This window comes from Elgaria multicarinata, chromosome 6 (genome assembly GCF_023053635.1).
Source record: "Elgaria multicarinata webbii isolate HBS135686 ecotype San Diego chromosome 6, rElgMul1.1.pri, whole genome shotgun sequence".
NCBI classification, from domain to species: Eukaryota; Metazoa; Chordata; class Lepidosauria; order Squamata; family Anguidae; genus Elgaria; species Elgaria multicarinata.
In genome coordinates this window covers 110,924,239-110,945,894 of record NC_086176.1, presented here as the reverse complement: position 1 = coordinate 110,945,894, position 21,656 = coordinate 110,924,239, and the positions used below count along the sequence as shown (strand labels likewise).

The window sequence follows — 21,656 nt, the reverse complement described above, 5'->3', positions numbered from 1 at the left end:
AGTTCCCATTCTCCCCCTGCCAAATGTCTCGGACTACAGTTCCCATTCTCACCCCCAGCCAAATGTCTCGGACTACCGCTCCTGTTCTCCCACCGCCAGGTATCTTGAACTGCAGCTCCCATTCTCCCCCCTCCGAGCCAGGTGTCCCGAACTACAGTTCCCATTCTGCCCCCTCGAGCCATGCGTCTTGGACTACAGTTCCCATTCTCCCCCCTGCCAAATGTCTCGGACTACAACTCTCATTCTCCCACCGCCAGGTATCTTGGACTACATCTCCTATTCTCCCCCCACCCTGCCAAACGTCTTGGACTACAGCTCCCATTCTCCCCCCTCCGAGCCAGGTGTCCCATACTACAGTTCCCATTCTCCCCCATCGAGCCATGCGTCTTGGACTACAGTTCCCATTCTCCCCCACCCAGGTGCCTTGGACTACAGCTCCTGTCCGCCCCCCAGCCTGCTGGCTGGGGATGCTGGGAGCTGTAGTCCAACCCGCAGGGGGAAGCTCCACCTCGCGAGTAAAATAACCCTCGTCCGGCTGGGTTTACCTTGGCTCTGCCCCGGCTGGCCTTGGCCCGGCTCCGGGGCTTCACGGCCTCCGCCATCCCTCGCGGCCACCAGGCAGGCGGGCAAGGCAGGCAGGCGGCAGCTCCTCCGCTCCCTCCTCCGCTCCCTCCGTCCTTCCTTCCCTGTTGTTGTTTTTGCTGCTGCTGCTGCTCTTCCCCGGCGGAGGGGGGGGCGGAGGGTCACGTGGGCCCACGGCCCCGCCCCGCCCCAGGCCATAGAGCTAAGGAGAGGCGGGATCATACAGAGCGCCGGGCCGATGATCGGGCCGACTCAAGCCTCACGAAGCAAGGCGCCAGCTTTCGAGATCCACTGGCCTCTTCCTCAGCCTGTATGGATTTTGGATTTTTTTTTTCTTTATGGCTGCCTTTGGGGTTTGGTTTCTTTTTAGGGTGAGGGTTGTATATAGGAAGCCTATAGAGCATCAAACCGTTTATCAGGCTGACTCAAACCTCACGAAGCAAGGCGCCAGCTTTCGAGATCCACTGGCCTCTTCCTCAGCCTGTATGGATTTTGGATTTTTTTTTTCTTTATGGCTGCCTTTGGGGTTTGGTTTCTTTTTAGGGTGAGGGTTGTATATAGGAAGCCTATAGAGCGTCAAACCGTTTATCAGGCCGACTCAAACCTCACGAAGCAAGGTGCCAGCTTTCGAGATCCACTGGCCTCTTCCTCAGCCTGTATGGATTTTAGTAGGGATGTGCTCCGCTTCTAATCAGACCGTAGAAGCAGGAGCGGAGTGGGGGGCTTCGCCTGCCCTTAAGGCGGAGGCGAAGAGGATTGGGGGGCCGGCGGAGCGTGGCGAAGAGGATCGAGGTGAAGGCGGATCCTTCGCCTCGATCCGGAGCTCCGTCGGAAAGGTAAGTGGGGTTTACTGGGCCCTGCCGCTGTCGCCCATGCGGCGACGGCGGCAGGGCCCGGTAACCCCCTCCCCGCCCTCCTCTCCCTTACCTGCCTCCGTCCGCGGTCCGTCGGCATCTTCAATTGAGCCCACAGTTCCACCAGGAAGCCTTGCGGCCCAGACTTCCTGGTGGAACCGCGGGCTCAATTGAAGACGGCGACGGACCGCAGACGGAGGCAGGTAAGGTCCCCCTCTCCCTTGGTCCCTTACCGGGCTCTGCCGCCATCGGCGCATGGGCGGCAACGGTGGCAGGGCCCGGTAAACCGCCCCTGCCCTCCTCTCCCTTACCTGCCTCCGTCCGCAGTCCGTCAGCGTCTTCAATTGAGCCCGCGGTTCCACCAGGAAGTCTGGGCCGCTTGCAGCCCAGACTTTCTGATGAAACCGCGGGCTCAATTGAAGACGGCGACGGACTGCGGACGGAGGCAGGTAAGGTCCCCCTCTCCCTTGGTCCTTTACCGGGCTCTGCCGCTGGGACTGCCTTGAGTCTTGGCGTGCGTATGTATCCCTGGACAAGCTATCATGGTGGCGAGTTTGAGGTTTCTAAAGTGCAAATTGACGGAGCTATGGAAAGGGGTGTGAATGGGGTGCCCGGTTTTCATAAATTCCCCAAAAATCAGGGGATGATGGGATTGCCTTGAGTCTTGGCGTGCGTGTCATGGTGCCAAACTTGAGGTTTCTAACTTTCACAGAAAAAAAGTTGTATACTTTTTTAGCTTAATGCAAGCCTATGGGGGGGAAAAAACGGAGCTCCGATCCGGATCTGGAGCTCCGAGTGGAGCAGAGTGGACATAGGCGGAGTGGGGGCGGGGCGGAGCGGCCCGATCCGCAAATCGCGGATCTGGAAGTGAAGCGGAGCGGGGGATCCGTGCACACCCCTAGATTTTAGATTCTTTCTAATGGCTGCTTTTGGGTTTGCATTTCTTTTTAGGGCAACAACAACAACAACAACAACAACAACAATAATAATAATAATAATAATATATTTATTTCTTACCCGCCTCTCCCTTTGGATCGAGGCGGGGAACAACATTAGAACAGGAATCAATACATCTTAAAAATTCATGATTTAACATTGATCTGGATAGGCCTGCCGGAAAAGGCTAGTCTTTAAAGCTGCCTTAAAATCACACAGAGAGTTAATTTGACAAATCTCCTCCGGCAGGCCATTCCACAATCTGGGGGCGACAGAAGAAAAGGTCCTCTGGGAAACTGATGTCAGCCTAGTTTTAGCTGACTGAAGTAAGTTCACCCCAGAGGACCTGAGTGTGCAGGGCGGACTGTATGGGAGAAGGCGATCCCGCAGGTAACCTGGACCCAAACCATGTAGGGCTTTAAAGGTGATGACCAACACTTTGTACTTTGCCCGGAAACTAATTGGCAGCCAGTGGAGTGATTTTAATGTTGGTGTAATGTGGTCACCCCTAGGTGTACCGGTGACCAACCTGGCTGCCATATTTTGAACTAGTTGAAGTTTCCGAACTAGGTACATTGGTAGCCCTATGTAGAGCGCATTGTAGAAGTCAAGCCTTGAGGTTACCAGCGCGTGCACAACTGTCTTTAGGTCTTCTGACTCTAAGAAGGGGCGCAGCTGGCGTATCAGCCGAAGTTGATAGTAGGCACCCCTGGCCGTCGCATCTATCTGGGTTGTCATTTGGAGCGACGGATACAGGGCAAGGGTTGTATAGAAAGCCTTTTGAGCGTCATACCGTTTATCAGGCCAATCAAACCTCACGAAGCAAGGCACAAGCTTTTGAGATCCACTGGTCTCTTCCTCAGCCTGTATGGATTTTGGATCCTTTCTTATGGCTGCCTTTGGGTTTTGGTTTATTTTTAGGGCGAGGCTTGTATAGAAAGCCTTTTGAACATCATACCGTTTATCAGGCCAACTCAAACTTCACGAAGCAAGGCGCCAGCTTTCGAGATCCACTGGCCTCTTCCTCAGCCTGTATGGATTTTAGATTTTTTTTTCTTATGGCTGCCTTTGGGTTTTACTTTGGGTTTCTTTTTAGGGTGAGGGTTGTATAGAAAGCCTATAGAGCGCCGTGCCTCTTATCAGGCCAACTCAAACCTCACAAAGCAAGGAGTAAGCTTTGGAGATCCACTGGTCTCTTCCTCGGCCTATATGGATTTTAGATTCTTTCTTATGGCTGCCTTTGGGTTTGGGTTTATTTTTAGGGCGAGGCTTGTACAGAGAGCCTATAGAGCGTCAAACCATTTATCAGGCCAACTCAAACTTCACGAAGCAAGGCGCCAGCTTTCGAGATCCACTGGCCTCTTCCTCAGCCCGTATGGATTTTAGATTTTATTTCTTATGGCTGCCTTTGGGTTTTACTTTGGGTTTCTTTTTAGGGTGAGGGTTGTATAGAAAGCCTATAGAGCGCCGTGCCTCTTATCAGGCCAACTCAAACCTCACAAAGCAAGGAGTAAGTTTTGGAGATCCACTGGTCTCTTCCTCGGCCTATATGGATTTTGGATTCTTTCTTATGGCTGCCTTTGGGTTTGGGTTTATTTTTAGGGCGAGGCTTGTACAGAGAGCCTATAGAGCGTCAAACCATTTATCAGGCCAACTCAAACCTCACGAAGCAAGGCGCAAGCTTTCAAAATCCACTGGTCTCTTCCTCAGCCTAAAAATCAGTTCCACCCAAAATGTGCAAGCTTTTGAGATCTCCAGCTCTCTTCTTGCTACATGGGAACGACGACGGCGAATTACAGTGCAAGGTTGTTGTGCAAGCCCTGCGATATTAAGGGTGCAATCCCACGCATATTTAGGCAGGAAAAAGCTCTACAACTTCTAGCATTCCCCATGCTGGCTGGGGAACATTGGAATTTGTAGGGCTTTTTTCAGTCTGAACACGCGCAGGATTGCACCCTAAAAGTAGGATACGTTGCAAGGTGGTCACATCAGAAGCTCCTTGTCTCACTCAGTCCCATCTCCAACAAGCAAAGTGACAATATAATAACTGGTGCTCATTGCTGGGAGGTTCTAAGCCTCTCTCAGATACACCTTGCTACCCATATGAGAAAAACAAAAGAGGACTGTGTTTTGCAATGTAATTTTTAATTTTCTTTCAATCACATGTCATAAGAGATAGGCAGGTAAGAAATAAAATTCTTCTTCTTATTATTATTATTATTATTATTATTATTATTATTATTTAAAAGGGTATGAACTTTGCTTCTCCTCAGGAGTGTGTGTGTGGGGGGGTGATATTTACTTTCTGCCCCAAAAAATGGCATTCAAGGCAGCTAACAATAAAATACAGATGAAAAACAACACCTTAATTAAAATATAATATAAAAACAAATTAATTAGAAATGCAATTAAAAATACAGCAATAAAAGGTATTTATTCCTCATAGCTAATCTCTGAATTTCATCACTTTTACATCACTAGAGAAAGCGTCAAAGGTAACAAGGAAGTAACTATTCAGACAATGGGAAAGTTAGTCTACATTTTTAGTCTATGGTCTCCTTCCTGCTCTACCAATCGCTATAGACTGAGACAGGGAAGTGACGGGTGGCGAGGAGGATAAAAATACTAAAATAGCGCCCGTAACAAGGGCTGTAGTTGCAGCAGCGGCCCCTGGCGGCTTGGACAGAAAGGCACCGCAAGGAGATTTCAAATTTTAGATTATTGGCTGGGTGAATAGAGCTATTATATCCAGTGGTTATTTCACTGGCTTCTTGTCCAAAAAAGTGAGAAGTGCTGAGGCTCAAACCTGTCTGGAGCATTTTTTTTAAACCTTAAAAATCTCCCTATAATACTAAATGTGCATGGTGAAAGGGTCTGATTAATCCCACATACACATGGCAGTAAGACCCATTGAGTTCAATGAGGCTTACATCTGAGTAGACACATACCAGGATTTGTTACTGTGGTAAGGGAAACTCTGCACGGGCTCAGAGGCACAAGTTCCAAGACAGAGGCATTTCCAAAAATTAAAACAAAACTTATGCACATTGGTTCCAAATTTAAATCTTGACTACTATTTTGTCCGTATTTCATATAAGTGCATATTAGAGCTTAGCAGTAAAACACCTGTTTTGTATATAAAAGATCCAGGTTCAATGCTGGACAGCATCAGCTAAACAAGGCTCAGGTAGCAAGAGATAGGAGAGATCTCTGATCTGAGATCTAGAGAAGCAGCCCTTCTTAGCCTGATGCCCTGCAAATGTTTTGGACTTCAACGTCCGTAAGTCCCAGCCATCATGGCCCACGGTCAGGAATGCTAAGTCCAAAACATGTGGAGGGTACCAGGGTCAGGGAGATTGTTCTAGAGAGACGCTGCCTGTCAGAGTAATACTGGGCTAGGTACCGACAGTCAGAACTGGCATAAAGCTAGGGTGACCATATGGAAAGGAGGACAGGGCTCCTGTATCTTTAACAGTTGAATAGAAAAGAGAATTTCACCAGGTGTCATCCTTATGCATGCAGAACCTGGTGAAATTCCCACTGCAGGAGCCCTGCCCTCTTGACCAGATACAAGAGGGCAGGGCTCCTGCAGCTTTCACTGTTGTGAAGAGGGAATTTCACCAGATGCTGCATGCATACAAATGACACCTGCTGAAATTCCCTTTTCTATCCAACTGTTAAAGATGTAGGAGCCCTGTCCTCTTTTCCATATATAAAGCTCTTTCCTATCAGAGTGACTCATCCCATCAGGCTCAGTTGTTGTATATCTAAAGTTGCGCAACTGAAGCGTCCTGATGTCCAACTGAAGCTGGACATCAGGAAAAACTTCTTGACTATTAGAGCAGTACGACAATGGAACCAGTTACCTAGGGAGGTTGTGGGCTCTCCCCCACACTAGAGGCCTTCAAGAGGCAGCTGGACAACCATCTCTCAGGAATGCTTTAGGGCGGATTCCTGCATTGAGCAGGGGGTTGGACTCGATGGCCTTGTAGGCCCCTTCCAACTCTGTGATTCTATGATTCAAGCTGCAACAGGCAGTCAGGTATGCTATTGTTTAAATCTGCCTCCCTCTAGAGGCCTTGGACTGCAACTCCCATCATCCACAGACAGTGCTGGCTGAGGATATTGGGAGCTGTAGTCAAACACATTTGGAGGGCTCCGTACTGGGGAAGGCTAAACTCAAGCATCTTAGCCCTTGGCGCTTCTATTCCTGATCAGTTGATCCTGTATCCATTGTATGTCAATTGTTCAGTTCACAGATGAGTACGCATAGCCTCACTCTTTGGCCTTGGAGACGGAAAAGATATGCAACTCTTGGGAGTGAAAGAAGTAATAGTGATGGAGATAGAAGAGTTTAGACCCTGGGCTTAACAGTCTTGGGGCAGGAGGAATGAGATGGCCAGGCATATTACTTCCACTGTAATGCACACAGCACACAAAAGAACATAAATGGAAAAGATCTGTCTTGGATACCAATCTGTCAGTGGTGCACAGTTATGTGCACTCCCCCTGCCCAGAGTGTCCTGACCCGAAACCACCAAACTCCTTCCTCCAGCAAGCCTGATAAAAAAAATGCCGCTTCTTCACTGGTGGCATGGAGAGCGCTAACTTTATCAGGGGGCTTTTCTACATGAGGCTTTTAACTGACACCTTTACCGAGGCATCTGCTTCTGGATTTTTTTGTGGGATTACGACTGGCTCCTTTACACATCTTCCCCCCCACCCCAGGGTTTTTCTTTCTCTGCCTTTCTATATGTTCTATTATACAAGCTCTCGGTGGCACTGTGGTGTAGTGGAATTGCGTAGATTTCTATAATAGAGGCTGTTCAGAACAAATACCACGCTTTCCCCATTAAGAAAAAAAACCCGGGGTAATGGTTGCAAAGCATGGGAGAGGCCCTGGAGAATGACAGCATCATATAAAGGAACCTGCAAACTATTGTGAGTGAGCAATTGTGAAAAGTACCATAAAAGCCTTGTGTAGAAAGGCTCAGGATCATTGGGGGAGTGAGTGAGTGGAGAGTAAGGCTCCCCCAGCAAATACTCCCACTAGCAGCAAGGAAAGAGTAGTGTGAATCAGGATCACTGGGACTTTGTGTGTGTGTTGGGGGGATATATTTTATTTATTATATGTGTGTGGAGCTTGCATACGTGTGGCCCTGTGGTCCCTGGCCCACCATCAATGTAGCCCTTGGGGGTGAAACGTCTGTGCATCCCTGCAAGAAGTCAAAGTAACGCCTTCAGTGCCAACCACCCGGTAGCTGTCACCTGTGCACAGTTCCACATCAGTTTCTCCATTTCTCTCAGAGACTAGTGCTTTTAAAAACACAGACCCTTGCCTCCAGGGATGTGTGGGCTGGGGCTGTGGAATAAAATATGGCATTATAGGAAGAGGAGCATTAAAAGCCATGGTGAGGAATGACAGGGATCCATACAGATCACAGAAACTCCATTGTGGCTTTCTCTGGATCTCCGGCCTTTTCTTAGGGAAACAGCGTCCGCCCGTTTTCCATCTCTCAAAACGATGAGGACTAGCAACCATCATGAGGCCTAAAAATCTCCTTTAACCAAAGGAGAAATGCCCAGGAAGCTGGGCTCTGCCTTACCAGAGTTCAGAATCCCTGTAATAGTGCAGAAGACGAATTACCTTGTCCCTTGATTCCCACATATTGATTTTCAATCACGTACAGGCGAATTATTGATTTGTTATTAATACTTTTTGTTTAAAATACTTAAGAATCCCTTCCATCCTTCTATTCTGGATATCGCAGGGCCTTGGACCAACAGTAAAAAAAAGAAAAGGAAAAGAAAAATGCCTTTCCTGCCCTTTTCTTTCCCCATACCTTTCACAGTGATATCTCATGCTTCTTTCAAAGACATCAGGACAACAGAATGGGAATCTCTCATTTTACCCTCACAACAACCCTGTGAGGTAGGTCAGCCAGAGAAACAGCAACTTGTACAAGGATCTCCAGTAGGTTTCATCACTACTTGAGGATCTGAGCTTAAGATTCACATATCCAAACCTAATACTCTAAACACAAAGACACCGGCTCAGTTCAGACAACATGTTAGGTCAACGCAGTGTGAAAACTCCACTCAGCGGTTGAGTTTCTAGGGGGTGCTTCCCACACAACACCTTCTAACTCCACCATTGTGCGACTGTGGGGCTACCATGGAGTTGAGTAAAATCCATCACGACGTTTGGTTGACAGTTCCTCCGCCCTCTTTCCTCCCCCGGTCCTCCCAATAGTATCCCATCAGCCATTGCTGCAAAAAAAACCAACAATCCCAGCAGCAATCCTAGAGCGGCACGCGCTCCTTTCGCCCTCTTGCCAGGGCACTCTGTAGCCAGTGGGAAAAGTCAACGCAACGCAACGGAAAACTCCACAGAGCCCTCCACACAACATGACGGTTGTGCAGGAACTCTCCTCTGCACAGCGTGGAAATTCTGCGTGGAGTTTTCCCAACAGACAACACATTTCTCAAAGGTGGTGTAAAAACTCCACCGTGGAGTTCTAAAATCACCGTGGAGAAACGCGTCATCCGAACTGCCCTCCTTGAAATGGAAAGAGGAAAAATAAAAATCAGTCTGTGGGGTTCGTTGCCAGAAAGTCACAAGTTTTATCGCTCTTCTGCTTTGTGCACATCCTCTATTGCCCAAGAAGGATCTCTTTGGATGATCCTGCATTTCAAAAGGAGAATTAGTCCATCCGAAAGAGAAACCACAATCATGAAGAGAGAAGGGGGGGGGAGAGCACAGCTTTTGACACGCAGTTGGCTTCTTATTCACTTTCCTCATGGAGGTAGAGCTGGGCAAAACAACGTCAAGATCTAGAGGAAAGAATGATGTCGTCAGCAAAGCACGAAGTAGGGATGTGCTCCGCTTCTCTTCGGTTCAGAGAAGAGAAGGCCTAATTCGCCTCCGGAAAAGGCAGAGGCAAAGAGAGACAGGGGGGCTGCGGATCGAGGCGAAGAGGATCGCCTCAATCCGGAGCTTCACCTGCATGCAGTGGTGGTGGCGGCGACGGCGCCAGGTAAGGGAGGAGGGATGCTGACATGCCTCCGTCGCGGGCGTCAATTGAGGCCCTGGTTGAAGGCGGAAGTGAAGTCCGAGGCCTCTTCCAGCTTCAACCGGGGCCTCAATTGAAGCCCGTGACGGATGTAGGTAAGGGGGCGAGGGGCTGGCTTATCTTGCGCCGCCGCCGCCGCTGCCGTCCATGTAGCAACGGCGGCGAAGCTGGATCTCGCTCCGTGGAGCAGGACACGGGCGGAGCGGCACGAAAAGGATCGGGCCCGATCGGGCCATGAAGCGGATTGGGGGGTCCGTGCACACCCCTAGCACGAAGTGAATCTCTCCCTTCGTTGTTCCTGCATTGCACCTAACCAAATAGGAGTTCTAAGGATGTTTAAAATAATGACGTTGATCAGGGATCGCGCAAGCATCAGCTGGTTGCAGAACGCTGCAACGCTAGCGAGTGCCAGGGGGGAGGGACACCTTTAGCCGATTTTGTGCCAACCGAATCCGCTTCCAGTTCATTTCTGGGCCCGGACGAAGGTGCTCGTTTTGATACGTCAGCATCGCAAATAGGGGCGGAGGGCCACTCAGGCTAATGGCAGATCATAGCTGTAGTCAAAACTTGAACCGGGGGGGAACCATATTTATTTGTTTATTTCATTTATATCCCACCTCTCCACCACCCCAAAAAAGGGCTGTTCAGCCGTGGCACAGACTGCCTGAGGAGGAGATGGATTCTCCTTCGGCGGAGGTTTTCTGCAGAAACTGGACAGCCACTTGTCAGAGATGCTGAAACTGCATCCTGCATCGCAGAGCCTGCATGGAGCAGGGGTTGGACTGGATGATCTCTCAGAACCCCCTCCCATTTATATCATTAAACAGCCGGACGTTATATCAATTTCTGCTGTGTGGTTTTACCCTGGTTGTGCTTTTTATATTGTATTTTGTATTTGTGTTTTTAAGATTGCTGGTTGTTTTACTATGCTCTTCGTGGTTTTAGTTTTGGGGACCCCCCCAGAGAGCTTCAGCTATTGGGCGGCATAAAAATGTAATAAATAAATAAATAAATAACTATAACAAGCTCTGGTGCCAAATGCAGGCAAGCGCAATTTATTTATTTATTTATTTATTGCACTTATATAGTGCTCCCATAGCCAGGGCTCTCTGCGCGGTTTACAGAAATTCTAAAATTAAGATAAAAACGAGTATACAAAATTTAAAATTCTAAAACACCGAACATACACACATAAAGCATTAAAAACCGTTAAAACAAACTAAACATGTGGGTGATTGAGATGTGCCGCCATATGCCTGGGCAAAGAGGAAAGTCTTAACCTGGCGCCGGAAAGATAGCAGCGTTGGTGCCAGGCGAGCCTCATCAGGGAGATCGTTCCACAGTCTGGGGGCCACCACCAAAAAGGCCCTGTCCGTCGTTGCCACACTCCGAGCCTCTCTCGGAGTAGGCACCCAGAGGAGGACCTTAGATGTTGAACGTAGTGACCGGGTATATTCACATCGGGAGAGGCGTTCCATCAGGTATTGTGGTCCCAAGCCGTGTAAGGCTTTATAGGTCAAAACCAGCACCTTGAATTGGGCTCGGAAACATACAGGCAGCCAGTGCAAGCGGACCAGAGCAGGTGTTATATGGTCAAACCTTCTGGTTCCCGAAATCAATCTGGCCGCTGCATTTTGCACGAGCTGCAGCTTCCGAACCGTCTTCAAAGGCAGCCCTACGTAGAGTGCATTGCAGTAATCAAACTTGGAGGTTACTCAAGACCGAGCTGGCGGACAAAAGGGGCTCAGAGCCGTCTCCTGCTGCTGCTGCTGCGAAGGCATTTTGTCACAAGGCCTGACTCCCGAGGTCTCTTTCCCACCCCAGCATTTCTGGGCTGGCTAGTTTGCTTTCCAGATGTCACAAGGCTGCGCTTTGCAGGGCATTTCCTCATATTTCGCACAGTCTAGTGGTTTGCCCAAGAGTTTCAAGATGCAGCGGAGGCTTCCCCTACCCCGAGCCTCCAACGTTTGCGAACGGCAGGAAATGAACAAGGCTGAGCACAGTGGCTAAATCCCAGATGCCTTCTACCCCCAAGACCACGCCCTTCCGCAACCCACAAACTTACCCTCTGTAGGCTTAGTGATGTTGTACTAAACTGTAACCATCCACAGTAGAATACTCGGGATCCACTGTAAAAGACATATCACAGACAATTAGCATTGTAAACTTAAGAAGGCAGGATTTTACCTGAATCCCCCCACCCGCCCTAGGCATCCTGGAAAATACAGTCCTGAAGGGAAATGTGTGTCCGTGGCAGACGGTGGGTGGGGACACATTGACCTTCAGCAGAGAATTTGCAAACATTCCCATGCAAGAGTAATTCCAAGGTTCGCTGGGGATGAAAAGTCATGAGAGGCTGGGTTCACACAATGCACAGCAACCAGTTTAGATTGGCCAGCAAGTATACTTGTAACTGCAAGCCCACAGGAACCTTAGAGCTACACTACATGAGGAATTCATTGCACAGTCATGACTGGCCACTCACGGAAGTTTGCAGGTCATTTATATGATGCTGTCAACCTCCGGGACGTCTCCCGTGCCTTTCCCCCTCTAATCTCACTTTTAAAAACAAAACATTGATAATGGAATATTTACAATAATTGCGGGATTAACTCCACCACTAGATGGTGCTCTTTCATTGAACTTTATGGAACGTTGCCCAGAGGGGAAGGTTTCAATTACAAATTACCTGGTCGCTGCTGCTTGGCGTCTAAATGGACTTAAAATTGGTTTAAATGTGTTCCTGTGCTACGTCTCTTACCCTCTGGTTTAATTGGGTTACTGTGCTACATCTCTTACAACGGGAAGTGTCATCTTCATCACGTTCAAGGCTGTCCTTCCACAAGATGTAGTGATGGTCGCCAATTAGGATGGCTATAAAAGGGGGATTCAGCGAACTCATGGAGGAGAACGCTATCAATGGCTACGAGTCCTGACGGTGATGTGCTACCTCCAGTATCAGTATGCCTACGTGCATCAGTTGCTGGGGAACATGGGCAGGAGGGTGCTGTTGCACCATGTGGGTTTCCTGTGGGCAGCTGGTTGGCCACTGTGTGAACACAATGCTGAACTAGTTGGAGGGCTGGAAGGTTGCTGCAGCAGCTCAAAAAATCCACCAAAATTTTCTAAAGGAATTTGGCATAGACTACAGAGGGGACCACTTGCTATAATCTTCTGTTATTATTGTCACTAGGGGCTGTATTTTTTTAAAAAAACTTAAAAATCTTTGCCTCTTCTCCCAGTCTGGTGCTTTATATGACCTTTTGTTCCCTGACATCTTGTTTTATTGTTGTGATTGTAACGGCCTTTGTGCCATAGACAAATAAAATGTATTCATCCATTCATTCAACTAGATGGACCCTTGGTCTGATGATCCAGCAGGGCGCTTCTCATATTCTTGTGTTCTGTTCCCAAACCCAGGGCCAACATTTCTTTCCTTTAAAGAAGGGCTGAGCAACTTGTGGCCACCCAGATGTTTTGGACTACAACTCCCATCAGCCTTCCCCATTGGCTAGGATTGATGGGAGTTGTAGGCTAAAACATCAGGGGACGGAACAAGTTCCACGCTCCAGCTTTAAAGCATCAACATTTCTTCTTATTCGATCCTCCAACTGGTATATATACAAGATGTCAATCTTTTAAAGGCTGAGAGGAGTGAAGATGAACATACAGGAAACACAAGGAACTGATAGAAAGAAGCATCACAATGGGCAAAACTAGGCAAGATGACAGAGATCTGTGATCGAATATTCCCTTCACTTGGAATATTTATAAAAAGCAGCTGGGGGTGAGTGGGGTCGGGGTGGGGATTTAGATGGGGAGCATGGTGCTTGTCTCCTGTGCTGTGTACCCCAGTTAAAAGTCATTCTAAGAGCCCCTCTAAACGAACGATTTATTGTATGCTCATGATTGGCCACTAATGAAGGTTTACAGGTCTTTTAAATGACATTGTGAACAACCAGGATGTCTCCCGCAGCATTCGGTCATAAAAAGAACCACTTTTAAAGCGGTAATATCTGAAAAAGTGGGATATTCCACCACTAGATGGTACTGTCTCAATGGAAGTGAGCAGAGCACATTTAGAGGGGAAGTATTCAATTCAAACCACATGGTCACCCTGCTCCGTCCATGTAATACAGCCCATAACAACCATGCTAAAAAGCAGGAAGCACAAATGCCCCAAGTAAGCAACACGATTTCCCCTTAATGTAAAGATGCCCTAAGGTGCTTTTAGCCCTGTTAGGGAAAGTGAACACGTACTCATATATTTTCACCACTGGAGGGTGATTGTAGCTCAGAGAAGCAGGACAGGCACTGCATTGTTGAAGTTACTAGGTTCAACCCCCGGCATCTCCGAGTAGGGCTAGAAAGCAATCCTGCCTGAAACCCTGGAGAGCTGCTGCCAGTCAGTGCAGACAATACTGGGCTAGATGCACTGATTGACTGATTCAGCACAGCAGCTTCCTATGTTCCTAAGGAAGCAATCCTATGCATGTTTAGACAGAAAAAAAGTCCTACAACTCTCATGAGTTGTAGGACTTTTTTCTGCCTAATATGCATAGGATTGCACCCTAAGATGTTGTTAGTAAGAAAGCAGGGGGTGAGGATTCAACCCCTCTCCCCCAGTACAAGCGTCCCAATCTAAATCTGCCCCCAGCTGCATTTAATATAATTTTAAAGGGACTGAAGTTTGGATCACATGGTGCTAGCGTGGGGTTCCTGGTGCATCGTTCAGGACAAGATAAATGTTTGGCCTGACCCAGCACTTATTAAATTCTTCTCAGCGAGTTTGACCTCAAGTTAAAAAGGAGAAGGGAGGCAGATATGCAGAAAAGAGTGGCGAAAGCGAATTCATCAGTACAGCCCGATTTGCAGAAAGGTGCCAGGTTTGCTTACTTGGTCCGCTGGAAGGAATGGGTAACTTTGGCCTCCTACGGGAGAGAAAAACACACACCACCAAATAAGATCAACATTTAGAGGTGCACTTCTATCCAAAGTGCAAGATGCATTTTCTGCCCCGTTGTCGCAATCCGAGACAATAAAGCACTCTTCAAATACTTAAAAGGTTGTCACACAGAGGAGGGCCAGGATCTCTTCTCAATCCTCCCAGAGTACAGGACACGGAATAACGGGCTCAAGTTACAGGATGCCAGATTCCGGCTGGACATCAGGAAAAACTTCCTGACTGTTAGAGCAGTACGACAATGGAACCAGCTACCTAGGGAGGTTGTGGGCTCTCCCACACTAGAGGCAGCTGGACAGCCATCTGTCAGGGATGCTATAAGGCGGATTCCTGCGTTAAGCAGGGGGTTGGACTCGATGGCCTTATAGGCCCCTTCCAATTCTACTATTCTAGGATTTTAAGGCCAGAGAGGAAGCCCCGGGAAGAACTTTTGAGGGCAGGCTCAGATAGAGGTGCCAGCTGCTAAGCCATGATGGAGGAAGAAGTGGGCCAAGTTTCCTCAGGCGGCCTGAAAGCCCTGGCAACACTTCCAGTTATCCCACTCTGAGGGACTGTTGTTTGAGGGCACCATAAATAAGGTGGACCTGAGAACTACCTGTTCCTGACTAAGTCCTTTCCTTTGCATTGAGATTATTGTCTTGGGAACAGTGATGTAACTACAGTTCTTCTCCCCCCGCCCTCCATTTGTTGGCATTACCTGATCTTTACATTAACCTCAGCAGAGGATCTACTTTGCAGGAGCTAGAAAAGGTTACTACCACCCCTGCAAGGTAGGTCCCCAAAATTCCCAGGCTGCCCTCTTCAAAGCACCCCTCTCCCATCCCTGGGATGGTCTGGAAGGCTCTGGCATGTGCTTAGTAACATCTAATATATTGTATCTTGTGTGATTTCGTATGAAACCAATCTCAGCTAAGAAGCACAGCATAAATATAATTCATTAAAGAAATGAATGTCAGCAATCCCTTTATTCGTACCTCCCGAGTGCCGGGGCTTGATTTCTTCCTGGCGCTGCATTCTTCTGCGTGTTATAATAATTTTCATAGAGCACTGGAGCTGCAAAAAAAAAACGGAAAGGAAAACAGCCAGCTTTGTAAGTGCTGCGTCCGGTAAATGAACTGCAATATCAGCTACGAAATCACGTCGAAGATTACTTATTTCTTGGTCAATGGGGCGGTGGAGAAGCAACTACAAGAAGTCCGAGATCTGGAGAAAAATGGGCTAAAACTGGACGCGGCGTTATTCACACAATGAGTAATTCTGCAATTTAGTTATTTTTTTAAGTCAAGAGCAGCTACTGGAGTGGGGTGGGGGGGGAGATGGGGGAGGGGGAGGGAGGCTTTAACTCCACCCCCACCCACCCCCCACAACCAAGAGGGAAGCTCTCCCAGATCAGGACCAATGCACAGGACCACAGGACCACTTCTCTCCGTGCAGAGAAGATGCACGGCCAACTCAGCCAGGTGGAAGACTGAAAACAATTCAGACTGGAACTGAGGCTCCAACCATATGTAATGACAATACATCTGCGTCTTTCAACCTGGGTCTGCCCCATTCACACGTAAAGCAGAATGGGGTTAAAAGGGCCAAAGGGGTGCACGGCTGGAGGGTACTGGGGCTGGGGGGTGGACATGGGGGGAGGTGCTGCCCCCACCAACCATCCCTCACTTTGACTTACAGGCATCTTCAGGCAGCACCAACCAATCCTCCACCCTGTGCCTGTGCGGTGCAGTGGTTAGGTTGATGGCCTAGGACTGGGGTGGGGACGGAGACCTGGGTTCAAATCCCTCCTCAGCCACAAAGCTCACTGGGTGACCTCGAGCCAGTCTCTCCCTCCCTCCTTCTCCCTCTCTCAGCCTAAATCAACCTCATAGGGTTGTGGTGAAGATAAAACGGTAAGAGGGAGAGAAAAATAATGTTTGGCGCCTTGAGCTCCTCGGACGAAAGGCGGGATATAAACACACCCAAAAATAAAATGAATAAATGGCCTTTCCCATGGGAGAGGCCTGGCAGAGAGCGGACCGCCGCCTGAGGGTGCCCTGAGTGCATCCAGGCGGTGGCATCACACGCAACCCACTAATCCCCTTTTCTACTCCGGAGCAGGAAAGCAGGTCTGGCGTCACGGGTAGGCCTGATGGGGCACCGGCCCAGGGCCCACACCCCAGCAGGGGCCCATTAGCAAGAGCCCCCTGGCAACGGTGTCAGTGTGAAGGAGGAGCAGTGGATGCATTAACACAACACTACTGACAGTGTGCTCCACGGCTCTCTGCTGGTCAAGCAAGCAATTCAGCCCCCTTCCCACCCCACCCTGAACACGGAGCTGCCAAAGTACCCCCAAACAATCTCTCCCAGGATGATCAGGGGTCTGGAAACAAAGACATATGAAGAGAGACTGAAAGAACTGGGCATGTTTAGCCTGGAGAAGAGAAGATTGAGGGGGGACCTGATAGCACTCTTCAAATACTTCAAAGGTTGTCACACAGAGGAGGGCCAGGATCTCTTCTCGATCCTCCCAGAGTGCAGGACACAGAATAATGGGCTCAAGTTAAAGGAAGCCAGATTCCAGCTGGACATCAGGAAAAACTTCTGTACGACAGAGCAGTACGACAATGGAATCAGTTACCTAGGGAGGTTGTGGGCTCTCCCACACTAGAGGCCTTCAAGAGGCAGCTGGACAACCATCTGTCAGGGATGCTTTAGGGTGGATTCCTGCATTGAGCAGGGGGTTGGACTCGATGGCCTTGTAGGCCCCTTCCAACTCTGCTATTCTATGATTCTATGATTCCCTGCCACAACACACAGGCAGCCTCGGCAGCTGGGGAGGAGGCGGGGATCGCCTGGGAGCTGGAAGACAACCCCGCCCACCTCTGCAGGTTCAAAATTGGGAGGAAAGCCAGCCGCTCGTCGCACTGGACACAAGGTGGCGCCGCACTGGGTGCGGGGGGTGGGTTTGTTGACCCCGGCTCTTCCTCCTCCAACGCTTCTCTGCCAGCCAAAGTCCAGGACCGAGCCGGACTGAGATTAAAGTGGCCTGGGGAAAAAGCCGCGGGAGAAGGTGCAAGGGGGGTTCACCCCACCCCCCCAATTGTGAATCTTTTTGGCCCGTTGAGACACCTTCCCCTTCCTCTCACCGGGCGCATGACTGGGGCAGACCCCACATTTCAAAAGAGATGGGTCTCAGCCGCCATCTCATGTCACTGGAGGCTCCAGAAACCCGGCTTCGGTCCACGTACCTGGGGGGAGGGCGCCGGTCCTGCGGAAGTTCACGAAACACTCAATGTCCTTCTCGATGCTGCACTGTTCCAGGCTCTTCCGGATCTCCTCGTAATTCTGCAAAAGAATTTTGTCTTCAGAAATAGCAAAACCCGAAGGAAGGCTTGCATGGACTTCGAACAATAGTGCTCAAAAGAACACGGCCTTCACTCACGCCCCCGGCCTAACTCCTGCTACTGACGATCAAGGCTCCAAGTATCCCATAAGAACATAGGATCAGAACGTGCTGGATCAGACGGAGGGTCCATCCAGTCCAGCTCTCTGTTCGCACAGTGGCCAGCCAGCTGTCCCGCGATAAAGACACGGGTGCAACAGCACCCTCCCACCCGTGTTCCCAAGCATACAGGCTTCCTGCCCCGGATCCCGGAGGTAGCACATAGCCATCAGGGCTAGTAGCCATTGATAGCCTTCTCCTCCAGGAATTTATCCAGCCCCCTTTTTCAGCCATCCAAACTGGTGGCCATCACTACATCATGTGGCAGTGAGTTCCATAGATTAACTATGTGTTGTGTGAAGAAGAATTTTTTTTTTATCTGTCTTGAACCTCCCACCAATCAGCTTCATGGCATGGCCTCATTGGGTTCCACTATTATGGCAGAGGAAGAAAAATGTCTCCGTAGCCACATTCTCCACATCATGCATCCCATGTGACTAGGGATGTGGGAGCTATCTGCAATGGATTGAAATGACTTCAGATTTCTATGAATCCAACCTGCAAATTCCACAGCGGACCGGCTTTTTCCAAGTCACGCATATTCCAGGGACTTGCAGACCAGTTTGTCACTATTGTGGAGGGTATTTGCAATAATGTGCATCAGCACTAATGCACATTATAGTTAATGCACATTTGCATATTAGTCCTGGGCGCACTTGTGCAAATAAACATTAATGGAAGTAGGGTGAAATTCTGGTAAAACATAATAATAAATCCGATTTTCTCAATGAGCGGATGACAGGACAAAAGGAAGCCTGGCAAAGCGCAAATGGAACGGATTTAACAAAATCAGTTCATCCCTACATGTAGCTGGGATACTTAGATGGGTATGAACGTCCCCCAGTTCGGAATCTAACGACCCTAGCAATTTGGCTTTGCCAGATTTGATCACTCTCCCATCATCTCTGCTTGATATTTTTCTCCCTGCCAGGCTGCTTTTCACGATGCATGAACCATTAAGCCATTTAAGAAAGAAAGAAAGAAAGAAAGAAAGAAAGAGAGAGAGAGAGAGAGAGAGAGAGAGAGAGAGAGAGAGAGAGAGAGAGACCCAAAGCTAGAGAAAATCTATGAGCATCTCTACATTAAGGGAAATCACAGTTGTTTACCCGGGGCTGTTGCGCTTAGAATCACAGAATCATAGAATAGCAGAGTTGGAAGGGGCCTACAAGGCCATCAAGTCCAACCCCCTGCTCAATGCAGGAATCCACCCTAAAGCATCCCTGACAGAGGGTTGTCCAGCTGCCTCTTGAAGGCCTCTAGTGTGGGAGAGCCCACAACCTCCCTAGGTAACTGGTTCCATTGTCGTACTGCTCTAACAGTCAGGAAGTTTTTCCTGATGTCCAGCCGGAATCTGGCTTTCTTTCACTTGAGCCCGTTATTCCGTGTCCTGCACTCTGGGAGGATCGAGAAGAGATCCTGGCCCTCCTCTGTGTGACAACCTTTTAAGTATTTGAAGAGTGCTGTCATGTCTCCCCTCAATCTTCTCTTCTCCGGGCTAAACATGCCCAGTTCTTTCAGTCTCTCTTCATAGGGCTTTGCTTCCAGACCCCTGATCATCCTGGTTGCTTCCTGGTTCTTGGCACAATTGATAGGAGCTGATTACACGGGAGGAGAAGGACAAGGCAGAAGATCTTGCTGCTCCCCTAAAGGTCTGAATTGAGGGAGCACCTCCCTCCCTCCCTCCCTGGTATGTGTGCAAAGGAGGGGAGAGGAAGTCCTGTTCTCCTAGCTTAACTTGTGCTGTACTGTTTCCTCACAGCCCCCAGGAAAGCCAGGACTTTCTTCTGAGTAGGTGTAAGATGGTGCTTTAAGTCTGCCACTTAAGCCCCATTGAATCTAAAGGGCTGCTCTTGGTGGCGTGGGAGATCAGTCCTGACCCTCTTCTCCTTCGATCGATCCTTCCTCGGCAAGTTCATAGCGGAACCCCATCTTTACGCGCTGCCGATTTCGTGCCATTAGGGTTCATTCCGGCTTTTCTCTGATCTTATTTTAAAATGAGATAAGGGGTCGCGAGAGACGTCCTGGTTGATGCCGAAGTCGTGAAAAGGACCCGCAAACTTCAGCGAGCGTGCTTTATTTTGCTCGTGTGAAGAAGCCCAACAGGAGAACCCAAGGGCTCGCAGAAAATGCCACCCCTTACTTACATCATCATTCTTCACGCACACCTGAGAGAGCTGGTTGACGTGAAGCCACAACGTGTTCCGGAAGTAGTTTATCCGTTCACATTCTTGGCTCTCAAAGAACTGAAATATTAAAGAGGAAAAGCGTGAGAGTCAGAACCTGATTATGGAATCCCTTCGAGAAGTGTTGTTCTATTGCTTTATCTAAAATACGTTGCTGCCTCTTAGTCACAGAAAATATAAAATTCCAGGAAAACTAACACATCAGGAAACAAAACAATCGTCGCCAGAATGATTCAGAAAGAGCAGAAAGTTGTAAACCTAACTTTCAAAATAATCCCCAAATCATACAAGTGACCAGGAGAGCGGAGCTTGTGCTGATCGCCACAGCAGTGATGTCATGGTCACCATGGTAGAATCATAGAATAGCAGAGTTGGAAGGGTCCTGTGAGGCCATCGAGTCCAACCCCCTGCTCAATGCAGGAATCCACAATAAAGCATCCCTGACAGATGGTTGTCCAGCTGCCTCTTGAAGGCCTCTAGTGTGAGAGAGTCCACAACCTCCCTAGGTAACTGGTTTCATTGTCGTACTGCTCTAACAGTCAGGAAGTTTTTCCTGATGTCCAGCTGGAATCTGGCTTCCTTTAACTTGAGCCCGTTATTCCGTGTCCTGCACTCTGGGAGGATCGAGAAGAGATCCTGGGCCTCTTCTGTGTGACACCCATCAGTGCATTTCCACAACCACATTTCACACAGCGCGCGCTCACACTTGCTAGTGTTGCCAACCAGCCAGTATTTTTACTGAGCCGACCAGTAAATCTGTATTCTTTCAGGTAACCAGAAACGCCTGACTTTATTGGTTAATCTGAACGAGTTCCACCTGCCCCTTCATCTATCACAAAGTGGCCAACCCCTGGAGATCCACAATTTCCAAACTCTAATCATCCACAAGGAAATTAAAATACAGTGCACCCTTTTGTTACGATGCCTGTCGAAACAGAAATGTTTTAGAATATCCCAGATTCTGGCTGGACATCAGGAAAAACCTCCTGACTGTTAGAGCAATACGACAATGGAACCAGTTACTTAGGGTGGTGGTGGGCTCTCCCACACTAGAGGCCTTCAAGAGGCAGCTGGACAACCATCTGTCAGGGATGCTTTATTGTGGATTCCTGCATTGAGCAGGGGGTTGGACTCGATGGCCTCACAGGACCCTTCCAACTCTACGATTCTATGATTCTTTAAGGAAACAATCACAAGGACTTCCAGATGAGGCTTGCCTCATCCATGTAATTTTATTGCGGGGAAGGAGGTCTAGATATTGCTGTCCTCCACTTGAAACTGCCCTGTCATTTTCCACTGCTTCTTCCAGCTTTTTAAAACCCTGGGTTCCAATTCTGGCTTCTCTCTGCCCCAACAAACCAGAGTTCCTTGTTGTCACTCCTCTCTTTGAATGGTTGCCAGAGGACTGTCCTCTATTTTGAAGGTGTCCCCTCTTTGAAGGGCTGCCCAGTTGAAGTTACCCATCAACAACTCCCGGACAGAAGACTGAGCAAGCCACACACATCTCCTGGACCCAGCCTTTGCCCAGGCATATGGCAGCACATTTTAATCACCCACGTGTTTAGTTTTTTTTTTTACGGT

General features: G+C 48.9%; 2 protein-coding genes across 2 annotated transcripts in view; both read right to left on the bottom strand.

Annotated features, from left to right (window-relative positions):
• EPG5 (ectopic P-granules 5 autophagy tethering factor) overlaps positions 1–604 on the bottom strand; it is a 93,413-nt gene extending 92,809 nt beyond the window's left edge. Inside the window, exon 1 of the mRNA XM_063128280.1 lies at positions 546–604. Within this exon, the coding sequence (XP_062984350.1) occupies positions 546–602 (57 nt within the window). The 5' untranslated portion in view covers positions 603–604. The remainder of the gene's footprint in view (positions 1–545) is intronic.
• Positions 605–7,836: 7,232 nt separating this feature from the next.
• PSTPIP2 (proline-serine-threonine phosphatase interacting protein 2) overlaps positions 7,837–21,656 on the bottom strand; it is a 48,802-nt gene continuing 34,982 nt past the window's right edge. The window contains exons 10-15 of the mRNA XM_063128292.1: positions 20,037–20,135; positions 17,639–17,735; positions 15,383–15,461; positions 14,342–14,376; positions 11,511–11,574; positions 7,837–9,206 (exon numbers count right to left, since the gene is read on the bottom strand). Coding sequence (XP_062984362.1) covers positions 11,522–11,574; positions 14,342–14,376; positions 15,383–15,461; positions 17,639–17,735; positions 20,037–20,135 — 363 coding nt within the window. The 3' untranslated portion in view covers positions 7,837–9,206; positions 11,511–11,521. The remainder of the gene's footprint in view (positions 9,207–11,510; positions 11,575–14,341; positions 14,377–15,382; positions 15,462–17,638; positions 17,736–20,036; positions 20,136–21,656) is intronic.